Genomic DNA, 27,104 nt, shown 5'->3' on the forward strand with positions numbered 1-27,104 from the left:
CTGAAATGTACCTGGCTGATAAAGGCATGGTACCAGCCTCAAATATTAGGATGTACAGTGTTGTCATTAGCATTATGCCAATATGTAAACAATAATCAGGTTCAAGTGATTTCTTTTATGAAATATTTTAAATTACTTAACTTCTATAGATAATAGATTTTTTAGTCAAAAACTGTAATATTGGGAGGAGATATGCTAATGACTAGAAAACTAAATATTTAGAAATGGACAAATGCTATACTGTAAATCTGACAATTACAAAAGTTTTAAAAACTGTTTAGAAGACATCAGTGAATATTATCAACAAGTACACAAGAAACATCAAAAGTCTAAGGACATTATGTTACTGAGGGGAAAAAACAGAAAAATAAACGAAATTTAGGCCTTCAGATTGTTCATAAATGTATTTATATTACTATTTCAACATGCCAAAGTCACTGGAGCCCAAATATATAATGCATAAATCAACCATGTCAGAAGAAAAATCCAGAGTGGTAACCCACACATGGTAAATTTACTTCTCTGAGATATCTCAAACTTTGAATAGGCATCGACAAAACATGTATTTTGCGTGACCTATGTGCCCGGTGCCTATTCGGTGATAGCATAGGGGGGCAGTATTATTTGAGCTTTAAGATCCAAGCAGAACCTATTTGAACAGTTGAGATTTTCCAAAAAGTCACGCAAAATAAGAGACATCAGAGGATGTGAATTTGGTGGTCCATATCCTTTGAGGTAACAGAATATTTCTGTTTAGATCCAGAGCTTCTGATCAAAATCCGCATGAATATTAAAGGAGCCCTGTGATATAAATTGGGGGGCAAATCCATGTCACTTAACACCTTGTTTGGATGAGAGTAGAGGAAGGGAGGGAAGGTGAAGAATAGAAGTGAATGTAATGGTCTTATATTTCTTGAATTTATAAATACTAATAGAATTTGTTTCTGTAATGCAGTTGGTCCATGTAGCAATTGCAATTCTCTCTCTCTTCTCTTACCGAAATTCAGATCCAGTGCAATATCTGACCGTGTAGAATGAGATCTGAGTTTGTCCATTTTAATATGGCATGAATCTCGAAACTGACCCCCTACATTCCAAATAGACTTCGAACAACAGGGAATACTCACTCCTTAATCCATCGATCCAACAACATTATATATTGGGCTCCAACAGTGACATATAATTTGTGATATTCTTTTATCACATCTTTTCATCACCAGGCCAGTAATTTAGAAAAAAATAAATAAATAACAAACATTAAATAAAGGCAACTGTTGTAGTACAGCATGAAGCCATCAACCCAACAAGACAACAACAATGCAAAAGTTAAAGATAGAAATAAGAAGAAGCAATAGCAATAATATAGAGAAATCATCACAGTGCAATCTTATAGTTCGTGCATTTTCACATCCAAAGAGTCAAACTTAGCGAACAGGGAAATGAAAAAAAGTCCAGCAAAACAGAAAGAAATTCAAGGGAAAGTTTACAGTTACAAAAATCAGCGAGCAATAGAACATGAAGAATAAAAGAGTCCAGCTAGTATGACATCGGTGCCATATGACACTAACTTCAAAATTGATTGAATGTACTTCAAAAAACTAATTCAAACCGTTCAAACCAATTTACTTTATGAGTGATGCGTTTACATGCAATATTTTTATATTTTCGAGTTTAGTACCAAATCAAGTGGTAAAGATATTGAAAAATGAATGTATTAAAATTAACTTTAAAAACTTACACATTTGACCGCTTGACTTGATACTAAATAAATTCGAAAAGTTATAAATTTTGCATGTAAACGCACAACTAATGAAGTAGATCGGTTTGAACGGTTTGGATTCACCGTTTGAAGTCAATTTGATAGATTTTAGAGTTGGTGTTATATAAGCTGAAACTGATATTATACTAGCCAAATTCAGTATAAAATGCATTGTGAAGACCCTCAATACGTATCATAACTTGTTTTTAAACACACTGTTCTCTGGGGCCCATATAAATGTCCATGACTGACTTGCAATGAATTCATATCACCTAAGATATCTCAAATTTTGAGTGATCCGGACAGTTCGGACCACACATGGAACTAGGGGTGTCAATGACAACCTTTTATCCGTTTACCTGACCTGTACCGACCTGTACCGTATCTGATAAGACGGATACTGGTAAGGTTTTTTCGTTTGGCTTATCAGGTACAAGCAAGGGTCTAGTTTTTTTTCATTAACATAACAGGTAAGGGTATGAAAATGGTTCCACTCAACCCGTTTACATGCAACAGGCAACAAGAAATATTTTGTTACCTCAGAGGATATGGACCCAGCTTCTTCAGCCTATTATGGCAGCAGTTGTGCACTCCAACTTGTGTTGTTTCTCTCTCCCTCCACACACACATGCATGTTTTAAAGAAATAATAAATACAATTGACATGGGTTCAGGAAACCTTAACCCGAAACCCTAAAGCCAAAATCCATGTGCATTCTTATCAGACTTCAACAGAGAACATCATAATCAGATCTCCATTCTTATACTTATAAAACATCATTAGGTCTTCATCAAAGTAAATACAATGCATTTTGAAACCAAAACAACAAACTCCCAAAAGAACATGCAATAAACAATAGGTTATATAATGCTGTATCAACAAGAAAAAAAAGGAGAATTTATCATGGGAAGATCAAAGAGTAAATTCAAAGTAGCTTGTGGAAATTGATTAAAGAAAACAGATAAAACAGCAGAGAGATTCCAAATTAAACCAAGTATTCATCCCTTTCCAGCATATTTTTCGAGATCTGTACAAGAATCAAATCATACTGGTACCATTTGCATGTACGACAACAGATGAGAACTCACCAAAAAGGGTGTCAAATCTCTGAGACCAAGAAGTCCAAGAAAAGAAAACAGGACAAGCAGGAAAAATCACCAGCTCCTGCTAAAAAAGGAAGAGTGCGCTAAGACGAGCGATGTCTTTGACCAATTTAATCATTCGCAAAATCTTCTTCACTCCCCAGCAAGCCAGTTGCCATGATTTGACTATTGAAAAATTTTCCACCCTTGCAATTATGTATTGAATAGGATCTGGAAAGGAACGAGTTTACAAGCTGAAGGTTCGGTGATCGGGCAAATATAGACAACTTTAAGCTCTTTAAAACACAGACAAAATCTCCCAAAAACCAAGAACCAAAAGGCTGCTTTAACCAATTCAGTTAAAAAAGTTTTTCACCAACCAAACAAGAAGATAAATGACATGCATCTATCCCATTTGATGATCCTCTACATGTAGAATCAAGGGGGCCATCAGCCACTAAGAGTAGGCAGAAGGAAGGGCAGTACAATAAAAAAACCAACACTTTTGTCTTAGAAGGCAGTTAACACTTTCTGGATTGACCAGTCGTGCCACTCCATTCTGCTTCTCGAGCTCGAGAGGCTAGCCCGGTTGTTGAGTTGGACATATCATACAAGACTAACAACATATTAGAAATACCACTTTACAGAAACTACTAGATCAGAGAAGAACAACATAAAGGAAAAACAACTCTGAAAGTAGCATCGAGAAGGTGTGTGTGGGACCAGGAGCTTGTAGAGCCGGTAACCTGATCGACCTAAGATGTTTCTTGAAAAGAAGGCAGCGCTCAAGCTCTCTGTCGCTCTCCTCCAAAAATATCCCAAGTGAGACAGATGAGGAGGCTCAGGAGCAAGCAGACATGAAAACAAAGCAAGATCCAGAAGACATAGAAGATGGAGTGGAGGAAGCAGTCAATACCAAAAAATCACACCGGTAACAAAATACAATTACCTCAAACACAGGAGCTTACAAAAATAGTATAACCTTTGGTTAATTTTTCAGGGGAAACAATTAACTTAATGAAAATAAGAGATGTACTCGCAAAAAGGAAATTCACAACAAAACCAAATCTCTACTCAGAAAAGAACAAAACCAAATACTATTATACTAGAGTATTCTCCATAGAGAAAGTAGCCGATCTGCAGGATATTGATTGAAAAGGTCACAACAAAATAAATAGAGAACATATATTAAGAAGACCCTCAGCAAATTCATAGTACTTCAAGTTTTAAACACAAGTTCTCTGGGGCCCAAATTTAAAGGCTAGTGGCTTACATTGTAACATAGTCAACAGATACTTCTCTTTTCCTTTCTTTTTTTAAGCAGGGGAGGCAGCAGAATTCACATCCCCTCAGGTTACCTGACTGAGTACAATTGAAACAGACGGTCCAGGATCCATCTTTTAACTTGGCACGAATCACAGGACCCTAATATTCTAAATCTATCCATTCATCTGTTTCGAGATTCGTGCATAAAAATAAGTGTTTTTGAGAGTCTGCATTTCAAAAAAATGAAAGGGTGGATTTGGAATCACAGGGTCCTGCACTTCTTTTAGAATCACAGCAGATTTATTTCCCTTGCAAACAACAAACCACTGGCATTCTTATTGGTCTCAACAGAGATGTGCATAAAAATAAGTGTTTTTGAGAGTCTGCATTTCAAAAAAATGAAAGGGTGGATTTGGAATCATAGGGTCCTGCAATTTTTTTAGAATTACAATAGATTTATTTCCCTTGCATACAACAAACCACTGGCATTCTTATTGGTCTCAACAGAGAACTATTTTTCAGATTTCCATTCTTATCATGGTACAGCATCATTGGGCCTTCATAACCACAAAGTAAAATGGGTTTTCACCAACAAACAAAAGGAAAACGCCAGAAAAATACTTTAAACCAGGCTGGAAAAACATTTTTTGAATTGAAAGTGTTAAATTACACTCAGTTCAGTCCAAAATCAATCTCTAAAAACTTATTTGAAAAATGAAAACCCTGCATCACATTTTAATAAGAAAACTAAATTCAAGTTTCACAAATCTTGAAACATGCAAAAACCAAACTTCATTCTAAATTCTGGTAGGCCATAAAATGAAAGTCCACTTCCAAAAATAGCTTCATAAAAACTCTTAATAGAATATGGCGTCGGAGAGAATCCATATAAACCAAGTCATCATCCTTTCTTAAAATTCAAAGGAGTGCAGATTTTATCCACATTTTCCTATTCACTTGAATCTCACTAAAAACGATCCAATATTGTTGTACAAGGATATTAGCTATATTTTAAGAGGACCTATTTACTAAACTTCACAAGGCAAGGAAAAAAGATACCATGTAAAAGGTGAAAATATAGCATCATTTTTTTACTCAGCTCATTAGCAAAACCAACTTTTTGTCCTCTTAAAATTACTCTATGCAAACAAAAACTGCAATTTTGGTAATGTTTCACTAATAAAGCAGATTCAGAACAAATGGACAAGTGCAATCCGGTAATTCCTCACAAATAAACAAACAATGCAGCAGAGCAATAGATAGGAATCTTATAATTACACGAGTTTAAAAAACTATTCAGAAGACATCAGTGAACAATATTATCAACAATTGCACACGCACAAACATCAAATTTCTAAGGAGATGTATGTTGCTGAGGGGAAAAACCATAAAAATAAATGAAATTGGGGCCTTCAGAATGTTCATAAATGTGTTTATAGTACTGTTTCAACATGCCAAAGTCACTGGAGCCCAAACATACGAATGTGTATCCTCTACATTAACGGAACATGCATTAATAGATCTGGACCATCCGACTGAGATCCGCACTAATATTAAAGGGCCCTGTGCATCATAGGCATGGAACGGATTGGCTCCGATCCTGACCAGACAGCCAAGATGCATTAAAGTCAAAAGATGCTTTTTTGAGTTAATGCAGAAGATGCCAAGATGCATTAAAGTCAAAAGATGCTTTTTTGAGTTAATGCAGAAGATGCGGACTCCAAACATACAATGTGTAAATCAAACATGTCAGAAAAAAATCCAGTTGTAACCACACAGTATTATTTGAGCTTTGAGATTCATGCAGTACGTATTTGAACGGTTGAGATTTTCTAAAAAGTCACGCAAAATATGAGATATCTCAGAGGATGCGAATTCGCGAGTGCCTGGGAGCCAAAACATATATTCCTTGTTAAGATAATTCATATCACCTCAGGTAACAAAATATTTTTGTTTAGATCAGGACCGTCGGATCAGAATCCGGGGGAGGGGGGATTCATATCCTCTGCATTAACTCACCGTTTGAGTTTAAATCCTATAAATTTACTTTCCAATGTTCAGTTTTGTTTATTGTTTTTTAAATCCGTTGTAAGATTGTCACAACTCACAATAACCATTGTCAAGTGATCCCTCCTGTAATGTAATTGGTCCATGTACCAATTACAAATCTCTCTCTCTCTCTCTCTCTCTCTCTCTTCTCCATCCATCCATCCATACAACATTATATATTGGGCTTCAACAGTGACATGGATTTGAGATATTATTTTACCATATCTTTTCATCATCAGGCCAGTAATTTAGAATAAAAGAATAACAAACATTTAGTAATGGCAACAGATGTAGTGCAGCATCAAGCCATCAACCCAACAAGGCAACAACAACACAAAAGTAAGGTAGACATAAGCAGTCAACCAATAATATAGAGAAATCATCATAGTGAAATCTGATAATTCGAACAATTTAATTATTGACACCCAAAGGGTCAAATTTAGTGAAAAGAGAAATGAAACGTAGTCAAGCAGAACAGAATGAAATTCAATGTATACAAGGAAAATTTGCAGCTACAAAAATCAGCAAGCAATAAACATGAAGTATAAAACGCATTGTGAAGACCCTCAGTAAGTATCATAACTTGTTTTTCAACATACTGTTCTCTGAGGCCCATATAAAAATGTACATTGTCTAAGTTTTGAGTTTTTTGGAAAGTTCTGCTAACATTGGATTTCTATTTCTTTAAAATGGTAATTATAAAAATTTTGGACATGCAACAGGCAGCAAGCTTCTACAACCTTTTATGGCAAATCGAACGGTCAGGATTGAAACTCAAAATTTGAGGTACCTCAGGTGATATCAATTACATGCACACATGCTGGCACGCACACACAAGAAGCGGAGGAAGAGGAGACGATAAGAAGAAAAGGAATAAACATGGCTTAAACCCTTGAACTCAAAATCCTAAAACCAAAATTCATGTACATTCTTATCGGGCATCAACAGAAAACATCATTTTCAGATCTCCATTCTTATACTTATTAAACATCATTAGGTCTTCATCACAATAAATACAATGCATTTTTAAACCAAAACAAACAATGAAAAGATCATGCAATAAACAATAGATTAAATACTTCACTACGTAGTAGATGCTGTATGAACAAGAAAAAAAAAATCAATCATGGGAAGATCAAATAGCAATTCAAAAGCAGCTTGCAGACATTGATCGAAGAAAACAGAAAAGAGCATCAGAGAGATTCCCAATTAGACCAAGTCTTCATCCCTTTATGGAATTTCAAAAAGGAGTACAGATTTCCCTGTCTACATTATCGTCATCACTTGCATGACCTTATCAAACAAAATCCCTTGAATTTAATGGATTGAAATTAGTAATTTCACAAGTTCACAAAAGAAAAGCTTCAGTTTTACTGAAAAGTGAATAAACACCAAACTATTAGATGATGAAAAGTACAAGAAAATCGAACACGAGATGGAGATCTCTTTTTCATCAAGAAAAGAAAGAGAAATATACTACGGAAGAGATTTAATACCTGAGACAGCGGCCGAGGCTGCAAACGAGTCGAGTTGGAGTGAACTGAGGGTAACTCGAACTCAACTCGTGAACTTAAAAGAGTCGAGTCAACTCGAGCTGATAGTTAAATCAACTCGTGAGCTAACTTGCATCCAGTGAAAAAGGAAGTCTCTGAAATACGCCAATCTAAACTATAAAACAAAATATAAAATTCTCAGACAACAGAAGGAAAACCTCAAGTCTTTGAAAAAGAAGTCCAAAATATAGCAGATAAAACTAATCAAGCTCACTATATACCATAAAACTGGAACAGTGAGCAAGGCAAGAAAGAGGGATCGCGGAGGCTGGAAGGCTAGGACCAAGGAGGCGGAGGCCGGAGACAGACGCGAACCTGGCGCTTTTGGTGGCCTGGTGGTAATGGCCAGTGGGGTTTAGGTTAGAGAAGTGGGAATTGGGAAAGAGAAACTGGGAAATGGGAATGGGTCAGGAGTCCGGACTGCGGGAAAAGAAATGGAGAGATACTCAAGTGTTTTGGGCCTCACGGCCTGCCTAAGCCCAACTCTTCACGGCCCCTCTAAATCAATAAGAAGAAAAGCATTACGGTATTCAAACGGACAGTTAGGTTAAAATTTTTAAATCTAGTCGAATCTACTGAATTAAACTTGTTAAATGAATAACAACAGAGTGTTATCTAAATTTTATAGATAAAGTCACATTTTTTACATAAATAATTTTTTTTACTATCGCAACTAATTTTTGTTATAATTCGTCAAAAAGTGGAATAAACTTATAAACCAGTGGCCTTTTAAACAAAAGCAACAATCTACCCCTTCTCACCTTGTACAGATTTATTCCTCCTTTTTCTCAAAAGAGTACCTCTCTCTCTCAATGTAGTTGTTGAGGATTGTAAAATGCACAATTTCATAACATCAAAAACCTATAACACAGCTGGTGCATCAATTTCCATATTATCAATTAATCTTACATCCCCAAACCAAGCTGCAATGCATATAACAACGGAGCAATCTATCTTCTCCACAGGTGTCAAGCTTTCTTGCTCCACAATCTTCAAGTTAAATATAATAAACAAAAGAATAAATCAATTGATCAAACAGTGCTAACACATTCTATAGTAATAACATGACTAAGGCAATGGTAATATGCATATTATGGATTGACCCGTACTATGGAACCATCTCTATATTCTTAAAGTTCAAATAGTTGATCCGAACCGATAAAGATGATCTCCATATAGAAATGTGCTTGAATGTCAAATTTTACATTTTTAGATATTTTTTTAGATATGTAGAAAATCACTTGATCTAAAAATTCTGCACCATTCAAAAGCAGTGGTTTTCTACCTATTTAAAAAAAAAAAATAGTAAACAAATTCTAAAAAATATAAAATATGGTCTCCATGTACACATTTTCATAAAGAGAACATGTTTAACAGTTCAAATCAACTATTTGAACTTTAAAATAGAGATATGGATCCAAAGCACGGGTCGATCCGTAATATGGATATTACCATAGCCTCACTAGTCATAACATACCCAGGTGTTCAAGTTCAGGAAGAAAATTTGAACTGGTTACCTCAACATAATCCATTCTTCCACCAGAATCTGATACTGTCTGAACAATACTGTCTTTAATTTCTTGGCTTAATATCCTTCCTTTTGAGACACCAACTTTGGCTTCTGAAAGAGCTTTGTAGATAGACAGAGCCTACAAAGGAATAAATATAAGATATTTGGCTCATGAAAGAAATGAGATTAGACATCAGATACAAGTTGCATACAATTTTTTTCATTGTTTAATCAGTACTCTAAATTCTAAAGCAAAACTTTGGCCATTTTTTTAATAGATGAGTTCTCGTTATTTGGCATGCACCACTAATATATGCTATTTGATACTAATCACTATGTACAACACTATATAAAAAAAGAACAATTTGCTGGACAGTTCTCACAATATCAAGAAAATGCAGAAAGCCCTTTCAAAAAAAAAAAATCATGTGTAATTATGATTCCCATTTCGTCAGTTCTGAAATAATTGTATGGTTTACAAATTAATTGCATCAAAGACGTAACATTTTTCCAATAAGAAAATGAATAATTTACATGCAACTCTTGATGAGGTATGGTCTATTCTGTAAATTCTCCACTACAATTAGCGTAAAAAACGATATGTTAATAACACACCTGCTTCCTATTTCTGGGAGAGAGGCGCACATTTCTTGAACTCATTGCAAGGCCATCAGCTTCACGCACTATTTCTGATCCAACTATTTCAATTGCAAAGTCAAGATCACGTACCTAAATTATAGGTTGGAAAACCATACTTACAAATAAGCAATAAGAAAAGCAACAAAACATTCAAAATGAAATAAAATAAAAAGTAGATCATTGCTCTCTCACTTCCATTGATTCTATTCAACATATATCAGTTTGTCACCAAGACTCATAGACGAGAATTACAAAGAGGCATGAATTCCTTGAAAAATAGCAACATTTTTGCAGACAAATTTTCCTCAGAAACAACAAAGAAAACTCTTAAATTATAGCTCTACAAGACCTCATTATGCACACATAACCATGGAAATCGTTTTGATCTATAGAACATGAAATGCTTTATATTTAACCCTCCCATAGTTTCTTCCAAAAGCGGAAAAGACTAATCTTTCTCACACATTTGTTTAGAAGGAAACAATATCAATGAAGGGATGAATGTGGTGCTCTTCCTTTTTTTGTGATTTTGCACAGATTTACAAGAACCCAAACATAAAGGTCAAAGAGTATCCTTAAGCCAAGAATCAACTGTGCTTACAATCCAAATTTGTAAATTTTCATTTGTTATGTACTAATCAATAGGTTGGTAGGAAAATAAGAAATAAGTTACCATGCGAGAAATGATGCGCCATTGCTGATAATCTTTTTTCCCAAAAATGGCAACATCAGGCTCTACTATATGAAATAACTTGGTCACAACTGTCGCAACTCCTCTGAAAAAGACTGGCCGGCTTGCACCACACATGCCCTTCTCCAGCCTCTCCACTTTGATCCATGTCTCATGGGCACTCTCTTTCTCTATACATGAAATTTGAGCTTGTTCTTCCCCTATTTAGAAACAGAGAGTCATAAAGAGTTCATATGCTTTCAGATGGGTACTATTGAATCACACCATCTGAAACAGAGAGTCATAAAGAGTTCATATGCTTTCAGATGGGTACTATTGAATCACACCATCTGGTTCACTGTGTACGATTCGGATTGATCAATTACCAAGTATTGCTTTGATGCATCTAAATTTTACATAATGATCTTAGGCACCGCTGGTAACTTCAATTTTAAGACACTGTTGACCATTTGATTTTTGAATAATTATTTCAATCCCCACACTCCAGTACCCGCATTGTACCCCCATCTCTTAAACAGATTTTAACTTCCCATAAACTAACTTAACTAACTAGTTTAATTAAATTTATTCACAACACTGTGATCTTTCAAGTTTAATTAAATTCATGGGTATAAATACTTGAAAGATAATAAATTAATACTTGCATATCTAACTTGATATAACTATATAGAGGAACCACTCAAATTACATGGGAGAAGAATCATACACGTTTTTAGAGGTGATTTTTTTTTTCAATATCTTTCACATTTCTCACATTCTACGAGGAATTTTGCGAATCTAAAACTATGAACGTATTCTACGCAATTTTATCTTTCAAATGAGATCCATAATGACATACTTTCGGATTCATCGTCACACAAGTATTTATATCTCATTGTGCAAGTATTTATACCTTATCGTGCAAGTATTTATACCTATACTTGTAAGTATTTTATCCCTAATCGTGGACCCGGCATCACATTTCCCTAATCGTCCCTGCGTCAACCTTTCTCTAACAAAAATAGTTGACCACATAGGTATAAATACTTCTGTGCATAGATATAAATACTTATAATACTTAATATTAATACTTTTAAATGTCAGCAGTGTCATGTGAAAAATGCTAGGTATAAATACTTGTGTGATGACGAGCTCGAAAGTATGTCATCGTGGATCTCATTTGAAAGATAAAATTGCGTAGAAGACGTTCGTGGTTTTAAATTCGCAAAATTCCTTATAGATTATGAGAAATGTGGATGAGATTGAACAAATAAAATTGGAGGGATAATGGGGGATGAGAGTGCGGGTACTCATATCACGTCCCTTGATTTTTCTCTTAGGAACAGTGCTAAGTGAATTTATACAAGTGACCTGATGCAATTGCAGAATGGGTTTTTTCTAGTGACCGGTTTGGTAGTTTAAATGCTCTTGTCCTGATTTGCATGTGAGTGTATTCAACATGTTAAAGATAATGTGAACATCAATTTCAAAATGTCCTATTGATTAGTTCCTTAAGTACCCTATCTCAAAATTGACATGTGGAGTTTGTCAATGTTTATCTTTGCTTAAATATATAGTTATGTGTTTACAAAATAACCTAAAAACACTAAATTCTATTAACTATCATACATAGTTTATTCAAGTCACATCAATACGACTAAAAGCAAGATAATCAAAATTGGCACCGGCCCTTATTTGCAATTATAAATTATTAAGATCACACTGAAAAACAAACATGAAAAAGCAAACAAAAATCATTCTCAGCTCATACCAGAAACAACGGAGAGGTGATGACGTGGCGGCACTGCAAGTGGGCCCGGGCTGTCATAATCGTACAGATTTCTGGGGCAAAAGACGGCCTGAACAACTCCCATTTGGGAGAGCTTTTGTAAATCCCCTTGCATATCGGAGGGATAAGTGGAGAGATCCTCCGACGGTGCGAATTGGCCCGGGTTCACGTAGACTGAGACCACGATGACGTCAGCATGGGACCGGGCTTCACGGACCAGCGAGAGGTGTCCCTCATGGAGGTACCCCATGGTGGGGACCAGCACCAGAGACTTGCCATCTCGGCGCATGCGTCTGGACCAGGCGCGCATCTCCGCCTTGTCTCTTATCACCTCCATCCTAATATTTGAATTTAAAATTATGTGGGGGTGTTTGAGAAGAAGGTAAATGGAACCAGTGTTGTAAAATGCGGTTTGCATACCACATATACGGTATACGGCCGCATATGCGGACTTATATATGCGGATTTTAAAATAAGAATTCATAAATAATATATATGCAAAACTATAATTTGTGCACGTTAGAGACACATCTAAGATAAGAAATGAAGCATCTAATAAATGATTGATACTATCTATATGCATAAATATATGAGAGTTATAATTTCACAGCAGAATACAAAATCTCACAACAAATGAATAGTAACAAGTGACTAAATACCAGTATCTCCTCTTTACAATACCAGTACCTAAATAATAGTATCTCCTTATTTCAATCAATGATAAATAATAGTACCTAATTTGAATCAATGATGAACCATCCAATATTATCAATTATATTACACAGTAGCTGTAATTTTTTTCAATCAATGATGAACCATTTGATATCATATTTGTTTCAATCAATGAACCATCCAATCTTACATGTATAGCTTTAAAATATATCAATTTCACTAATTACCAGGGGCAGTGACTAATTTACCATAATCAAGCTTATCCATTTCAGCCTAGCTAGATTGGCAGTGACTAATTTACCAGAATCAAGCTTATCAATTTCAGCCTAGCTAGATGGATTGGCAGTGACTAACTTACCAGAATCAAGCTTATTAAGGTTGATTTGATTACAGCTACTATGTAAGATGGATTGGCAGAAACACACTCACGTTTGGCTTCCTGGTATCGATCAGAACTCAGAAGCATCAAGCCAGCAGCGCCGATCGGTGAAGAGGCGGAGGAGAGAGGCGATCGGTGGAGACTGGAGGACGCGCTGTGATGGGGGAGAGGCGTCGATTGGTGAAGAGGCGGAGGAGAGAGGCGATTGGGTTAGGTTCTGATGACCATTTTGAATTTTTGAATTTTATTTATTCGTATCTTTAAGGTAAGTATATTACCGAGATTTTTATTTTTACCCCAAAAAAAATATATTTTATTAAAAATAACCACTGTTGGGCCGAATTTTTAAAAATACCTAGACCGCGGATTTTTTCTGCCACCCGAAATAAAAAAAATTCGGCCCAACAATGGTTATTTTTAATTAAAAAAAAAAATTTTGGGTAAAAATAAAAATCTCGGTAATATACTTATCTTAAAGATACGAATAAATAAAATTCAAAAATTCAAAATGGTCATCAGAACCTAACCCAATCGCCTCTCTCCTCCCGCCTCTTCACCAATCGACGCCTCTCCCCCATCACAGCGCGTCCTCCAGTCTCCACCGATCGCCTCTCTCCTCCGCCTCTTCACCTATCGGCGCTGCTGGCTTGATGCTTCTGAGTTCTGATCGATACCAGGAAGCCAAACGTGAGTGTGTTTCTGCCAATCCATCTTACACAGTAGCTGTAATCAAATCAACCTTAATAAGCTTGATTCTCGTAAATTAGTCACTGCCAATCCATCTAGCTAGGCTGAAATTGATAAGTTTGATTCGGGTAAATTAGTCACTGCCCCTGGTAATTAGTGAAATTGATATATTATATAGCTATACATGTAAGATTAGATGGTTCATTGATTGAAACAAATATGATATCAAATGGTTCATCATTGATTGAAAAAAATTACAGCTACTGTGTAATATAATTGATAAGATTGGATGGTTCATCATTGATTCAAATTAGGTACTATTATTTATCATTGATTGAAATAAGGAGATACTATTATTTAGGTACTGGTATTGTAAAGAGGAGATACTGGTATTTAGGTATTTAGTCACTTGTTACTATTCATTTGTTGTGAGATTTTGTATTCTGCTGTGAAATTATAACTCTCATATATTTATGCATATAGATAGTATCAATCATTTATTAGATGCTTCATTTCTTATCTTAGATGTGTCTCCAGTGGCGCAGCCAGGATTTGAGCCAGGGATGGGCAGAATAATCCAGGATTTGAGCCAAGATTTGACATTGGCCTTTTACTAGATAAAATTGACGAATTCTGTCACGCTCATTTGGATTATATTCAGATATAGGTGGCCTTAGGGCAGGATCAGAGGGAGGTTCTTGTTCAACAATATCAACCTCATGTGATTCTTGTGAAGGTGAATCAATTAGAGATTTAGATGTCCTCTTATAGTACTTGTCCATCTTTGATACTCTAATAGACAGAAATTTAGGGTATAAACAAAAATTTAGGGTTTAGCTCAATTTTACAAAATCAACCTAAAGCGGGTATAAACAGAAATTTAGGGTATAAATTATGCAAATTGAGTAGAATGAAACAGAAATTTGGGTATAAACAGAAATTTCTACTCAATTTGGGTATAAACATAAATTTCTAATCAATTTGGGTATTATCCAATTTGAGTAGAATGAAAACATATTTGTACTCAATTTTATCCAACTCGCTAGTCACTACTGATTTTATCAATTTATAAACATAAATTAAATAGAGTTAGGTTTCAAACCGTCAATCTGTCGCTAGAGCAGGGTCTGCCTCCGTGAATCAGTGAGCAGGGTTGAATAGCCTCCGTGAATCGCCTCTGCTCTGAATCGCCTCCGTGCTTTGCTTTGAATCGCCTCTGTAAACCTTTGCTCTAAATCGCCGCTGAACAGGCCACGCCTCCGTGCTTTGCTTTGAATAGCCTCCGTGAATCGCCTCTGCTTCTTTCTTTTGAATCAACAAAGGGTTGAACAGGCCGCGCCTCTGCTTCTTTCTATTGATAGGGACCTAAAAATCTCACCTCTCTTCTTTCTTTGAATGGGCCACGCCAAGGATAATTGGGCTTCTTGCACTTGATTGGAATTATTATATTCCTAAATTAGAGGTAGGAATTAATTGGGCCACGCCAAGAGTTGTGGGCTGCAGAGGCCAGAGGGAGGCAACAAATAATTTAGAGGTAGGCAAAGGCTAAAAATACTATATCTGGTCCAAAAAAAATCAATTTCCAGGGGTAGGCAACTGCCCACCCCTGACAAATTATAATTTTGCATATATATTATTTATGAATTCTTATTTTAAAATCCGCATATATAAGTCCGCATATGCGGCCGTATACCGTATATGTGGTATGCAAACCGCATTTTACAACACTGGTTCCATTTACCTTCTTCTTCTCAAACACCCCCACATAATTTTAAACCAAAACAAACAATGAAAAGATCATGCAATAAACAACAGATTAAATACTTCACTACGTAGTAGATGCTGTATGAACAAGAAAAAAAAAATTAATCATGGGAAGATCAAATAGCAATTCAAAAGCAGCTTGCGGACATTGATCGAAGAAAACAGAAAAGAGCATCAGAGAGATTCCCAATTAGACCAAGTCTTCATCCCTTTATGGAATTTCAAAAAGGAGTACAGATTTCCCTGTCTACATTCTCGTCATCACTTGCATGACCTTATCAAACAAAATCCCTTGAATTTAATGGATTGAAATTAATAATTTCACAAGTTCACAAAAGAAAAGCTTCAGTTTTACTGAAAAGTGAATAAACACCAAACTATTAGGCGATGATGAAAAGTACAAGAAAATCGAACACGAGATGGAGATCTCTTTTTCATCAAGAAAAGAAAGAGAAATATACTACAGAAGAGATTTAATACCTGAGACAGCGGCCGAGTCTGCAAACGAGTCGAGTTGGAGTGAACTGAGGGTAACTCGAACTCAACTCGTGAACTTAAAAGAGTCGAGTCAACTCGAGCTGATAGTTAAATCAACTCGTGAGCTAACTTGCATCCAGTGAAAAAGGAAGTCTTTGAAATACGCCAATCTAAACTATAAAGCAAAATATAAAATTCTCAGACAACAGAAGGAAAATATAAAATTCTCAGACAACAGAAGCAAAATATAAAGCTCACTATATACCATAAAACTGGAACAGCGAGCAAGGCAAGAAAGAGGGATCGCGGAGGCTGGAAGGCTAGGACCAAGGAGGCGGAGCCCGGAGACAGACGCGAACCCGGCGCTTTTGGTGGCCTGGTGGTAATGGCCAGTGGGGTTTAGGTTAGAGAAGTGGGAATTGGGAAAGAGAAACTGGGAAATGGGAATGGGTCAGGAGTCCGGACTGCGGGAAAAGAAATGGAGAGATACTCAAGTGTTTTGGGCCTCACGGCCTGCCTAAGCCCAACTCTTAACGGCCCCTCTAAATCAATAAGAAGAAAAGCATTACGGTATTCAAACGGACAGTTAGGTTAAAAAATTTAAATCTAGTCGAATCTACTGAATTAAACTTGTTAAATGAATAACAACAGAGTTATATCTAAATTTTATAGATAAAGTCACATTTTTTACATAAATAATTTTTTTACTATCGCAACTAATTTTTGCATAAATCTAAACTCAATCAAACCTAAACATACTAAAAGAAAATGTTATAATTCGTCAAAAAGTGGAATAAACTTATAAACCAGTGGCCTTTTAAACAAAAGCAACAATCTACCCCTTCTCACCTTGTACAGATTTATTCCTCCTTTTTCTCAAAAGAGTACCTCTCTCTCTCAATGTAGTTGTTGAGGATTGTAAAATGCACAATTTCATAACATCAAAAACCTATAACACAGCTGGTGCATCAATTTCCATATTATCAATTAATCTTACATCCCCAAACCAGCATATAACAACGGAGCAATCTATCTTCTCCACAGGTGTCAAGCTTTCTTGCTCCACAATTTTCAAGTTAAACATAATAAACAAAAGAATAAGAGTGAGTCTATGGTACTATGCATATCACGGGTTGTTACTGTGCTACGGCTCTATATTCGAGTTTTCAAATCCTAACGGTTGATCCGAACCGTTCATCTTGTTCTCCATATTAATATGTGTTTGGAGACCAAATTTTACATTTTTTGAAAATTTTTTACTATTTTTTTAGATATTTAGAAAATCACTTGATCTGAAAATTCTGGATCATTCAAAAACAGTGATTTTCAATAAATCTAAAAAAATAGTAAAAAAATTTCAAAAAATGTAAAATTTGGTCTCCAAACATATATTAATATGGAGAACAAGATGAACGGTTCGGATCGACCGGTAGGATTTGAAAACTCAAATATAGAGCCGTAGCACCAGGGGCGGAACCAGGATTTGAATTTGGGGGGGCCGAGCCGCCGAAAGACGAAAGAACAACTTAGGATTTGAATTTGGGGGGTGCCAATCGGTATGCATCTGTAAAAAAACATATGAAAATGTGCGCTTAGACTATATATATAAGCAACATCCTGATTTTATGGGGGGGTGCCTGGCCCCCCCCTCTCACCCCCTTGGTTCCGCCCCTGCGTAGCACGGTAACAAATCGTAATATGCATAGTACCATAGACTCACTCAAAGAATAAATCAATTGATCAAACAGTGCTAACACATTCTATAGTAATAACATGACTAAGGCAATGGTAATATGCATATTATGGATTGACCCGTACTATGGAACCATCTCTATATTTTTAAAGTTCAAATAGTTGATCCGAACCGATAAACATGATCTCCATATAGAAATGTGCTTGAAGGTCAAATTTTACATTTTTAGATATTTTTTTAGATATGTCGAAAATCACTTGATCTAAAAATTATGCACCATCCAAAAGTAGTGGTTTTCTACCTATTTAAAAAAAAAAATAAACAAATTCTAAAAAATGTAAAATATGGTCTCCATATACACATTTTCATAAAGAGAACATGTTTAACGGTTCAGATCAACTATTTAATCCTCTCAAGTTCTTGATTATGTGGTTTTTGCAAGCAACTCTAAACATCTATTAGTGTTCCCAAGTCATTTTATAGTCATTTCATAGTATTTTTTGTTAATTTAAATTATGAAAAAAAGAGTGGCCAAGTCACCCTATTTTAAAAATTTTAATTATGTGTATTGAAATTTAATTAATCTTTTTTTAGATGTCTTATATAATCCAAATAAATATCAAATGTTTGTTTGTAGTCTAATGGTTACAACTCAATTTTGTAGTTGAGAAGATATGAATTCAAATCTCACTCACTGCATATAGTGCATTTTAATTATAGCTCTCCTAGAAAAAACAAAATCTAATTCCGCCACTACTTTAAACTCGTAGGGAAGTGCGGAACACAATTCTAGTATTCATAACGAGGGACGAAGGCACCTTCAACGGATTGAAATTATATATTGTTGAATCATCAATATTCATCTATTAAACAATAAACAAAAGACTATGTGATTAAATAAAGCAGAAAATCAGATGGCCTCTTAAAATATTGTAGAAAAAAAAATTTCTTATTGCGCTAAATTTTCAAGCATGAAAACCTAATTTAATTTGCTTAATAAAAATCGCGTACACTTCTGAATAAAGAAAATGACCTTTGTTACCTTTGAAAATAAATTGATAAATATTTTAATTTACCTTTGTTTTGTTTAGGAATTTTATAATTGACTTGCACTCGACTCTCGTCGAACTAGTTGTTCATCCAAAAAGGCCCACTAGAATTGGGCCGTAATAAAGAAAAAAAATTTAATTGATTATTAAAATTTGATGTTTCTCTCACCTCTTTATTGATTTGAGCCGAAAGTTTGATGTTAAAATCTACACCCTGGCTATTTGGAGACCGAAGGAAATAAATCTGCTACGATTTTAAATCCAACTTTTTATTTGTTTTGAGATTCGTACATATAAAACAATTTCTATAGAGATTCGTTCAATTCAAAAAAATGAAAAGTTAAATTTAGAATCATAGGACCCTACAATCCCTTAGGATCATAGCAGATTTATTTCTGGAGACCGAATCCTCTGTCTCCGGGGGTTAGGAAATTCTTGCCTCCAGAGTCACTGTCGGTAGAATTTTCCACCCGACAATGACTGAGGGGGCAGAATTTTCCTGCACCCTGGGGAGCAAGTGATCTCCTTCCGGCTATTTGAGCCCATATCTATATAAATAGACAACAATTGTACATTGGGATCTCTTCTTATATATTTTTAATACAAACAACTTGACGATATAATTGATCTACAAGATGGCTAGAGCCTAATAAAGTTACAAATTCAAAGTTAATAACTAATTTAAATATTGATCGTATACGTTGTAACTATTTTATCTTTCGTTTTTCAGATGTTGCTTGTAGTTTTAAATTTTTAATAAACAATGAAAAGGTTGCAGATTCAATAGCTCATAATTGACCACATTATTTTTGTTTATTTTTATTTGATTGAAAAATATTAATTAAATTGTTAAGTTAATTCAATATTAGTACCTTTAGACATTAGGCATGATGTTTTATATCATTTTATATGGTCTATCTTGAATTTGTATCAATTTTATTTTTTTCTACTTACAAAAAGACCAAATCTGACAGAGATAGTATAGCACAATCTTAGATTGCAATGCATTAATTAATATATTGATGAACTTTGAACAGATGCAGAGACAGTTTGATGCCAAATGAACGTTTGTTTCTTTTAATTAACGGACCAATTAATCAGGGGATTATAAATGACAAGTGAGATATTCCGGATATTTTGCTCACCCCCTTTCATGATGGAGGGCAATTTTTCCCAACAAATTTAAATTAGTAACCCAAATTGTATGAATTAAACCATCCATTAGTACCTAGCAAGAAATTTGTTGTCACTAATTTGTCTCATAGTCACCCATACTTCTGCATTGTACCTAGGGGTGTTCAAACGGTTTGGTTTAATCGGTTTTGGACCGAACCGAATTAGTTCGGTTTAAACGGTTCGGTTATTTCGGTTTATTGGATCGGTTCGGTTGGCTTTTCAAAACCGAATTATAACTTCGGTTCAGTTCGGTTTGAAAATTTTCAAAACCAAAATAACCGAACCGATCGAACTTTCATATAATATGAATTTGATCGGAACCACCCGGTTTATTTTTTAATACTCCGGTTTATTTCTTAATCAATTGCTTTAAATACTTGGTTTATTTCTAAATATCTTAGTTTATTTCTTAATACTCCGGTTTATTTCTTAATATACTTCGGTTTATTATAAATCAATTGTTTTGAACCGAACAAACCGAAATAAAACTTCGGTTCGGTTGCAATGCTGATTCGGTTCGGTTCTATTTTTAAAACCGAATTATAACTTTGGTTTGCTAAGTTCGGTTCGGTTTCAACCGAACCGAACCGATGAACACCCCTTTGTACCCCCATGAGCCTTACATCCATTTTAATCCCTTCTGTCATGTTAGGTTGCTCCTTCAGATAAAAAATGATTAAATGGCTTATAATTTAAGTTCTTCATGATTGGTCTAAACTTAAAGCATAAGTCACGACTTAAATTACTCTTGTTAGGTAGAAGTTTCAAGTTAAGAAGTACATTGTTAATAATTCATGAAAAACAAACTAAAATTAAAATAATAGCAAACTAATTCACAATAATATTACAACCAAATTAAAAGGAATTGAATTATATGATAAAAATATATTATAGTAGTGATATTGGCAATAAAAATGCTAAGAACCACAACAATAATAATAGTGACACTACTAATAATTTTATTATTTTTAATATAATAATAGTAATAGTAATAGTAATAATAGTAGTAGTAATAATGATGATGATAATAATACTGACAATAATGATAGTGATAATGATAAGAAAAGTATTAGCAACTTCCAATTATGAGAATTTTAAATGCTTAAACATAATAAAAGAGTTTCTTTAGACTTTCATTTTAAAATCAGCTACTTGTTAAAATCACCAATATATATTCTCCATAAAATATTACGAGACAGTGTATTAGCTGTGAAGGGCAAGCACTAGCCCAGGTTTAGTCAAGCAACGCATTATTCTGCAACTGAAAGGAACTATCAGATCCGTCAAAAACGCTAGATGTGGAATTAGTAGCTAGGCCTTTAGGCTTGTGCTCCACACAAGGTGAAACATCGTTCATCAAAGGGAAGGGGCGGGAAGGAAGCAGAGGTGGAATTCCAGCAGCTTAGATCTGACCGAGTTATTTCCTTGCTTCAGAAGAGGAAAATCGAAAATAAAACAGAGGGGAGCGGAGGCGATAGAAGTTGAGTTTGTTGTGCAAAAGCTCTGAGATTTATCACTCCTAAATCGGAGTGTTGAGGAAGTAAAATCAGCGCTAATCCCTCACTTTCCCTTCTGTTCTTTCCCTCTACGCGAAGGTTTCTAGAGCACAGCCTTAAATTACTACGAGGAAAAAACAATATTATAAATGAGAAGGGTTCAAATGTCTCCATCATGCCTCTATATTTAAAAATTTTAATAGTTCAAAATCTAAAACTTAAAAATTAAAATAAAACCGTTGGATGTGATTTATGTTATTTTTTCTATATGCTCATAAAAAAATTATCACATCTCAATTTTGTTTTTTATGTGAATTAATAAGTTTTTTTTGAAGGACGTGAATTAATAAGTTGAAAAACTACATCTCTAAATTATCCACATTAGTACATTTTACAAGCTCTTGATGATAACCAAAATAAAGTTGAAATGTCATAATTTTTACACGTGCATAGATAAAATGATGCAAATCATATCCAACAGTTTTATTTTAACTCTTTAAGTTTTAGATTTTGAGTTATTAAGTTTTTTTAAAAAAAAATAGGCATAATAGAGGCACAAAAAATAGAAGCATTTGGACCCTCTTCGTTATAAATTCATTGGATATTTATTAACTTACATTACTAAGAATTAATTTACCCGTTGCTACTCGTGTAATACAAAATCAGCAATATAAAACTTCTGTTCATGACGAGAAAATATTCCAAATATGAGATCTCCACAGTGAATTAAAAAAATGATAATTAATTGTTTTAAGCCTGCGGAATATGCAAGCCTTCTAATTGGAATGAAGGAAAAGCCTCAACAAAAGTATGATAACATTTTTATTGGGAGAATGATAAACAAATTTCATTATTCATTGAGCTGACTTCTATGGATACAAATACATCAGATGAAATAATTGAAATGAAGGAAAATAGATCCACTATGTTTTGAAGCATCGAAATATTCTCAATCTCTCAATTACATGGGGGTCCGGATCGTCCAAAGTAACTCAATTTTTGAGTTTTGGATCAGAACCTTTTAATTCGAATCCATCGTTCGGAATCACCTGATGAACTACTCTATATTTCAACTAATCTTAAAATAGACCAGACAGACAGACGTAGAAACCCGTCGGGACTCGATTGAGTATGAGCCCAAATTGTTCCCACAAGACATCCATCCGGCATCCATTGAGGCTTCACGCTTGAGCTTGATTCTAATCATGAATTGGGCACGGGTTAGGAATCAAATAGCTCTGAAAAGTATCAAACCTGTATAATAATGTTGTGCAACAACAGTAATCCTTCTTTACATAAAACAAAAACTATAATCATTTTTTTTTAAATTAAATTTTGAGGCACAAATGATATATAGCTATATAAACTACATTTAAACTAAACATATTGTAAAGTCGGTTCCTTCTATTTTTCTGAACTCTATATAAAATAGAACTAAAAACTATCTTTTAAAAAATTACATATATATTATATATGGATCTTGATGGATTCGAACCATCATCCCCTGAAAATTCAGGAACTCTGTCCATACGATTGAGCTAAAGATCCGTTTCAAAAGGTAAAATGATGCTTGATCCACACCAACAAATTTCCCTTTAATCATGATAAAAAAAAAATCCTTTCCACCTCAAAAAGGAAACTACAAAATTAAATGCACTTTCCTTCGTATATGACCACAATAACATTTAAGAAATTTCGCAAAATAATAAGCTTTCTATTCTACTTATGACACTACTAATTCCCAATTAAATAATTATTTTTCATAATATATAAAACATTATTCCAACTAAAAAAAAATTGTTCATGACCTGCCTGATAAAAATAAATGTCTTTTGTCAAGTGTGCCAACACTATCATTCATCAAATTCATACCTGCCTGATAAAAATAAATGTCTTTTGTCAAGTGCTAACTGACAGGCTAAGCAGAAGATCACATGCAAAGAAATAATGATCACAGCATGGACAGGTTATCCAAAATCAAAACAAAATCTAGCTTCTTACAACTACTCTATAGTTCAAGAATTCTTTTTCAGGTTTTTACACATTTAGGTGTAAACATTCAAGATTCATACTCTTGTTGTAGACACTCAGATTTGGCACTACAGAAATTAAGACAGCGAAAAGACATACAAAATTTTATAGAAAAATAATAAAATTAAGAACAGAATTAATAGCAAAAATAACCTGATATGCACCTCCAATAAAATCTCAACATACAAACTAGAACATGGAGATCTTGACAACACCTCCCCTATACATATACTGAAAAAAAACGATCAACCTCTCAAATGCTGATACAAAGCTAAAGTATATGTTCCCATAAACATGGACATACAAAAACGCCAAAATTCAAGTATTTCTCCAATCATTCAAATGATAGACTTCAGATACAACTTTTCATCAAAGAAAAATGGTTTAGCAAGTTTTACTATGCTTCCCATAGTCCAAATAATTTTTTATAACCCAGCAAATGTTTACATACAGCAGGCTACTACCTGATACAAAAAATCATAAGAATACCAAGCTTGGGAAAAAAAACCTTATTGATAATTTGCTGATTTGAACAAATTGCATTTTTGTAATATCAGGACATAAGATCACTTCTCACTGACATAATGATTAAGGTAACAATTATTCAATAACATCAGCAAGTGCATCGCTACTAAAATTGCCAGAACTTTAAATTTCGTACACAAGAAGGAAATAATTTGTGAAATTATGAACTATTATTACGCAATTCCAAACTTCTTACTGCATGCATCGAGCTTCAAATAGATTCAATCACTTGATGTTTCAACTGTGTTCATGTAATCATTTTATCAGTGAACAGTACAACAAAACCTTGATAAAATCAATTCCAGGTTAAATTGGCGTTATATTTTAATCATTCGTTTTGATTTAATACTTCAATTATTGTGACTTTTTGATACTAATAAATGGAGTCAACTGTAAGTTATACCTCAATATAGTAGTTCAGTAGGCTTCAATTGCAATGCTTCCATCATCAACGCAAGTTACAGAGCAGGTTGTTCAGCAATCAGATGCTCTGTAAAGAAAATCTACGGAGAAAGGGGTAGAGAGAGAGAGAGACACACACACACACGAGGAAGAACCTGGGGCGAAAAAAATCCCCATGCGTTCTCCTCCAAACAAAAAAAATCTTTTTTATTACTATGGGTGACCTGCCATGCGAGCGCACCCAACATGGCAAAGGTCTCTAAAGTACAAAATATATACAAGAGATCAGATCAGAAAGCTTACACCTGTAACAATACACACTTGCTCAAACCTTCTAGTTGATAGAACCAAACAAACAAACGACTCAACAACACAACCGCAAATCTGTAAGTCGTAAGTTTGTTTCTACGAGATGTGATGCAGTGAATCAGGATCAAACGGGTTCGTTTCTTCAAAGCAAGTCACCCTTCAATAGAATAACCGCCATGTGCGAGATCAGACCAGATAACATGAGCTAGATTTATTATATCAGATCGATCTCACATCTAACACGAGATCTGAAACTGATTTCAAAAGTCCCCGTCGAAATATTTCAGGTTGGCGCCAGATCTACTAACAAGCAGTCACCCACCAGTTCTGATAAGATAGAATTGAACAAATAAGGGGATGCCTCAAATTCAAAGTTCGAAAATAAACTTAAGAGAGATCTTATGAATTAGAGCCTCCGTGAAGAAACCGACGACTCATCGCCGCACCCTCCTAATAGCAAACCATGCTACTGCTACCACCACCGTCAAAAGAGAAAAAAAATTAAGGCAGGGAAAGAGAGGAGGAGGCGACTGCGCCAAAGTAATGCGAGGAGGGCAAAGCATTAAGTTTATGAATTTATAGCGCGAGATCAGAAACATTGGCGGTGGATGGAAGTTGGCCTGGTCTTGAACGGTCCAGATCTATCGACGTGCAAAACTTTTACGAGTGCTTTCCTCTAAGATATCCCATAATTTGCGTGATCTACGTGTCCGGTGCCTATTCGGGGGTAACGTAGGGGGCCAGTATTATTTGATCTTTGAGATTCGCGCAGAACGTATTGCAACGGTTGAGATTTTCGAAAAGGTCACGGAAAATATGTGATATCTCAGAGGATACGAATTCAACTTTTACTGGGAGGCCACGATCGAGGACATAAATCTGCTGTTACTCCTTCGGAATAACAGGAACCTGTTATTCGCATCTTGACCGTTGATCTTCGATGTGATTCGTTCATAGAAAAAATTTCTTTGTTGAGATTATTGCATGAATAATTTGGAAGGTTCAGATTTGAATAACAGGTTCCTTTTATTCCCAGGGTATAACAGCAGATTTATTTCCATCGACCGACTCGTTCCTTATCCGGTACAAAGGTTGCGTTTGCGACTTTTGCTTGACAGGCTGTCTAGGCTCGAAATGAATCTGCTGTTATTCCTTTGAATAACAGGAACCTGCTATTCAAATCTCAACCGTTGGTCTTTATCAAGATTGGTGCTTAAAACTTGCTTCGTTAATATTCACGTTTGGATAAGTTTTAACGGTTGAGATGTGAATAACAGGTTCCTGTTATTTCCAAGTAATAACAGCAGATTTATGTTCCGTCTGGGCTATTCAAAAAAGAAAAGGACAGGCTGTTTTGGCGTGGAACGCGTGGTAGGTTTGTTCTTCAACAACTTTCAGGTTCGTGCATCGAAATTTTCTATTAGAAATTTCTTGGTGTACTTTAACGAAAATTTGAGTATTACTATCACTTCCAATTAGGAGTTGCAAAAAAATTGGTAATTCGTGATTAGAAATTAGATTGTTCTTAAACAAATTAAACTAGTTCGGTTTGAATGTTATTCAAATCAAATTTAAACTGAATATAATTCGTTCGAAATTGATTCGCGAACTATTTAGGTTCGAATCTCAAATAATGCAACTAATAGATTCAATCATTAATCTTTAATAATGTAGAAACCAAATTTATATCACAGCTCAAAATTATTAATATAATGATAATTTATAATAGAAAAATGTTTCAGCAACATAACAAATTAACAATAGAATAAGTTTTATTTGACTAAGTTTGTGTCGTAATTTTAATCAATCCAGCAATGTAAAAGGTAATGAAATCTTGAAGTGATCCATAATCTATTAATGTGAATTTATAAAAGGTAAAAAGAAATCGTGTGAATTTTGTTATGCGAGAAGAAAACTAATGCATAAACTATCGGTATAACTAGAACTGCCAAAAAAATTGTAGTTCGTAATTCGATTGATTTTGATTCGAAAAATTTACAGTTCGCAATCAATTCGATTCGAAACAAATCAAACCAGTTCGATTCAAATCAAACTTAAACTCAAACTCAAACTGTGATAAGTTTGATTCGTTTACAGCCCTACTTTCAATTGCTCTCCCTTAGAAAT

General features: G+C 34.7%; 1 protein-coding gene, 2 long non-coding RNA genes and 2 pseudogenes across 5 annotated transcripts; all 5 read right to left on the minus strand.

Moving 5' to 3' along the window:
* Positions 1-4,349: 4,349 nt before the first annotated feature.
* LOC144564638 (uncharacterized) lies at positions 4,350-8,132 on the minus strand. The gene is made up of 3 exons (XR_013514684.1): positions 7,931-8,132; positions 7,653-7,824; positions 4,350-7,529 (listed from the first exon to the last, which is right to left on the minus strand). It is a non-coding gene; the product is annotated as an uncharacterized LOC144564638 (long non-coding RNA).
* On the minus strand, positions 7,344-7,447 carry LOC144564882 (small nucleolar RNA R44/J54/Z268 family; annotated as a pseudogene).
* Positions 8,133-8,386: 254 nt separating the features above from the next.
* On the minus strand, positions 8,387-16,706 carry PANC (pantoate-beta-alanine ligase). 3 transcript variants are annotated; one of them, XM_078313961.1, is made up of 8 exons: positions 16,562-16,706; positions 16,300-16,471; positions 15,158-15,552; positions 12,300-12,655; positions 10,532-10,749; positions 9,835-9,948; positions 9,227-9,358; positions 8,387-8,699 (listed from the first exon to the last, which is right to left on the minus strand). In XM_078313961.1, the coding sequence occupies exons 4-8, from the start codon at positions 12,652-12,654 to the stop codon at positions 8,571-8,573; spliced, it is 948 nt and encodes a 315-aa protein (XP_078170087.1). In that variant the 5' UTR covers position 12,655; positions 15,158-15,552; positions 16,300-16,471; positions 16,562-16,706; the 3' UTR covers positions 8,387-8,570. The 3 variants fall into 3 exon arrangements, with proteins under 3 accessions (XP_078170087.1, XP_078170085.1, XP_078170086.1); XM_078313959.1 differs by lacking the exons at positions 15,158-15,552; positions 16,300-16,471; positions 16,562-16,706 and having other exon boundaries at positions 12,300-12,750; XM_078313960.1 differs by lacking the exons at positions 9,835-9,948; positions 15,158-15,552; positions 16,300-16,471; positions 16,562-16,706 and having other exon boundaries at positions 12,300-12,750.
* On the minus strand, positions 15,988-16,091 carry LOC144564881 (small nucleolar RNA R44/J54/Z268 family; annotated as a pseudogene).
* A 7,398-nt stretch (positions 16,707-24,104) lies between the features above and the next one.
* On the minus strand, positions 24,105-25,623 carry LOC144563805 (uncharacterized). The gene is made up of 2 exons (XR_013514443.1): positions 24,670-25,623; positions 24,105-24,551 (listed from the first exon to the last, which is right to left on the minus strand). It is a non-coding gene; the product is annotated as an uncharacterized LOC144563805 (long non-coding RNA).
* Positions 25,624-27,104: the final 1,481 nt, after the last annotated feature.

The sequence above is a fragment of the Carex rostrata genome, chromosome 13, assembly GCF_964058835.1.
Source record: "Carex rostrata chromosome 13, lpCarRost1.2, whole genome shotgun sequence".
Classification (NCBI taxonomy): domain Eukaryota; kingdom Viridiplantae; phylum Streptophyta; class Magnoliopsida; order Poales; family Cyperaceae; genus Carex; species Carex rostrata.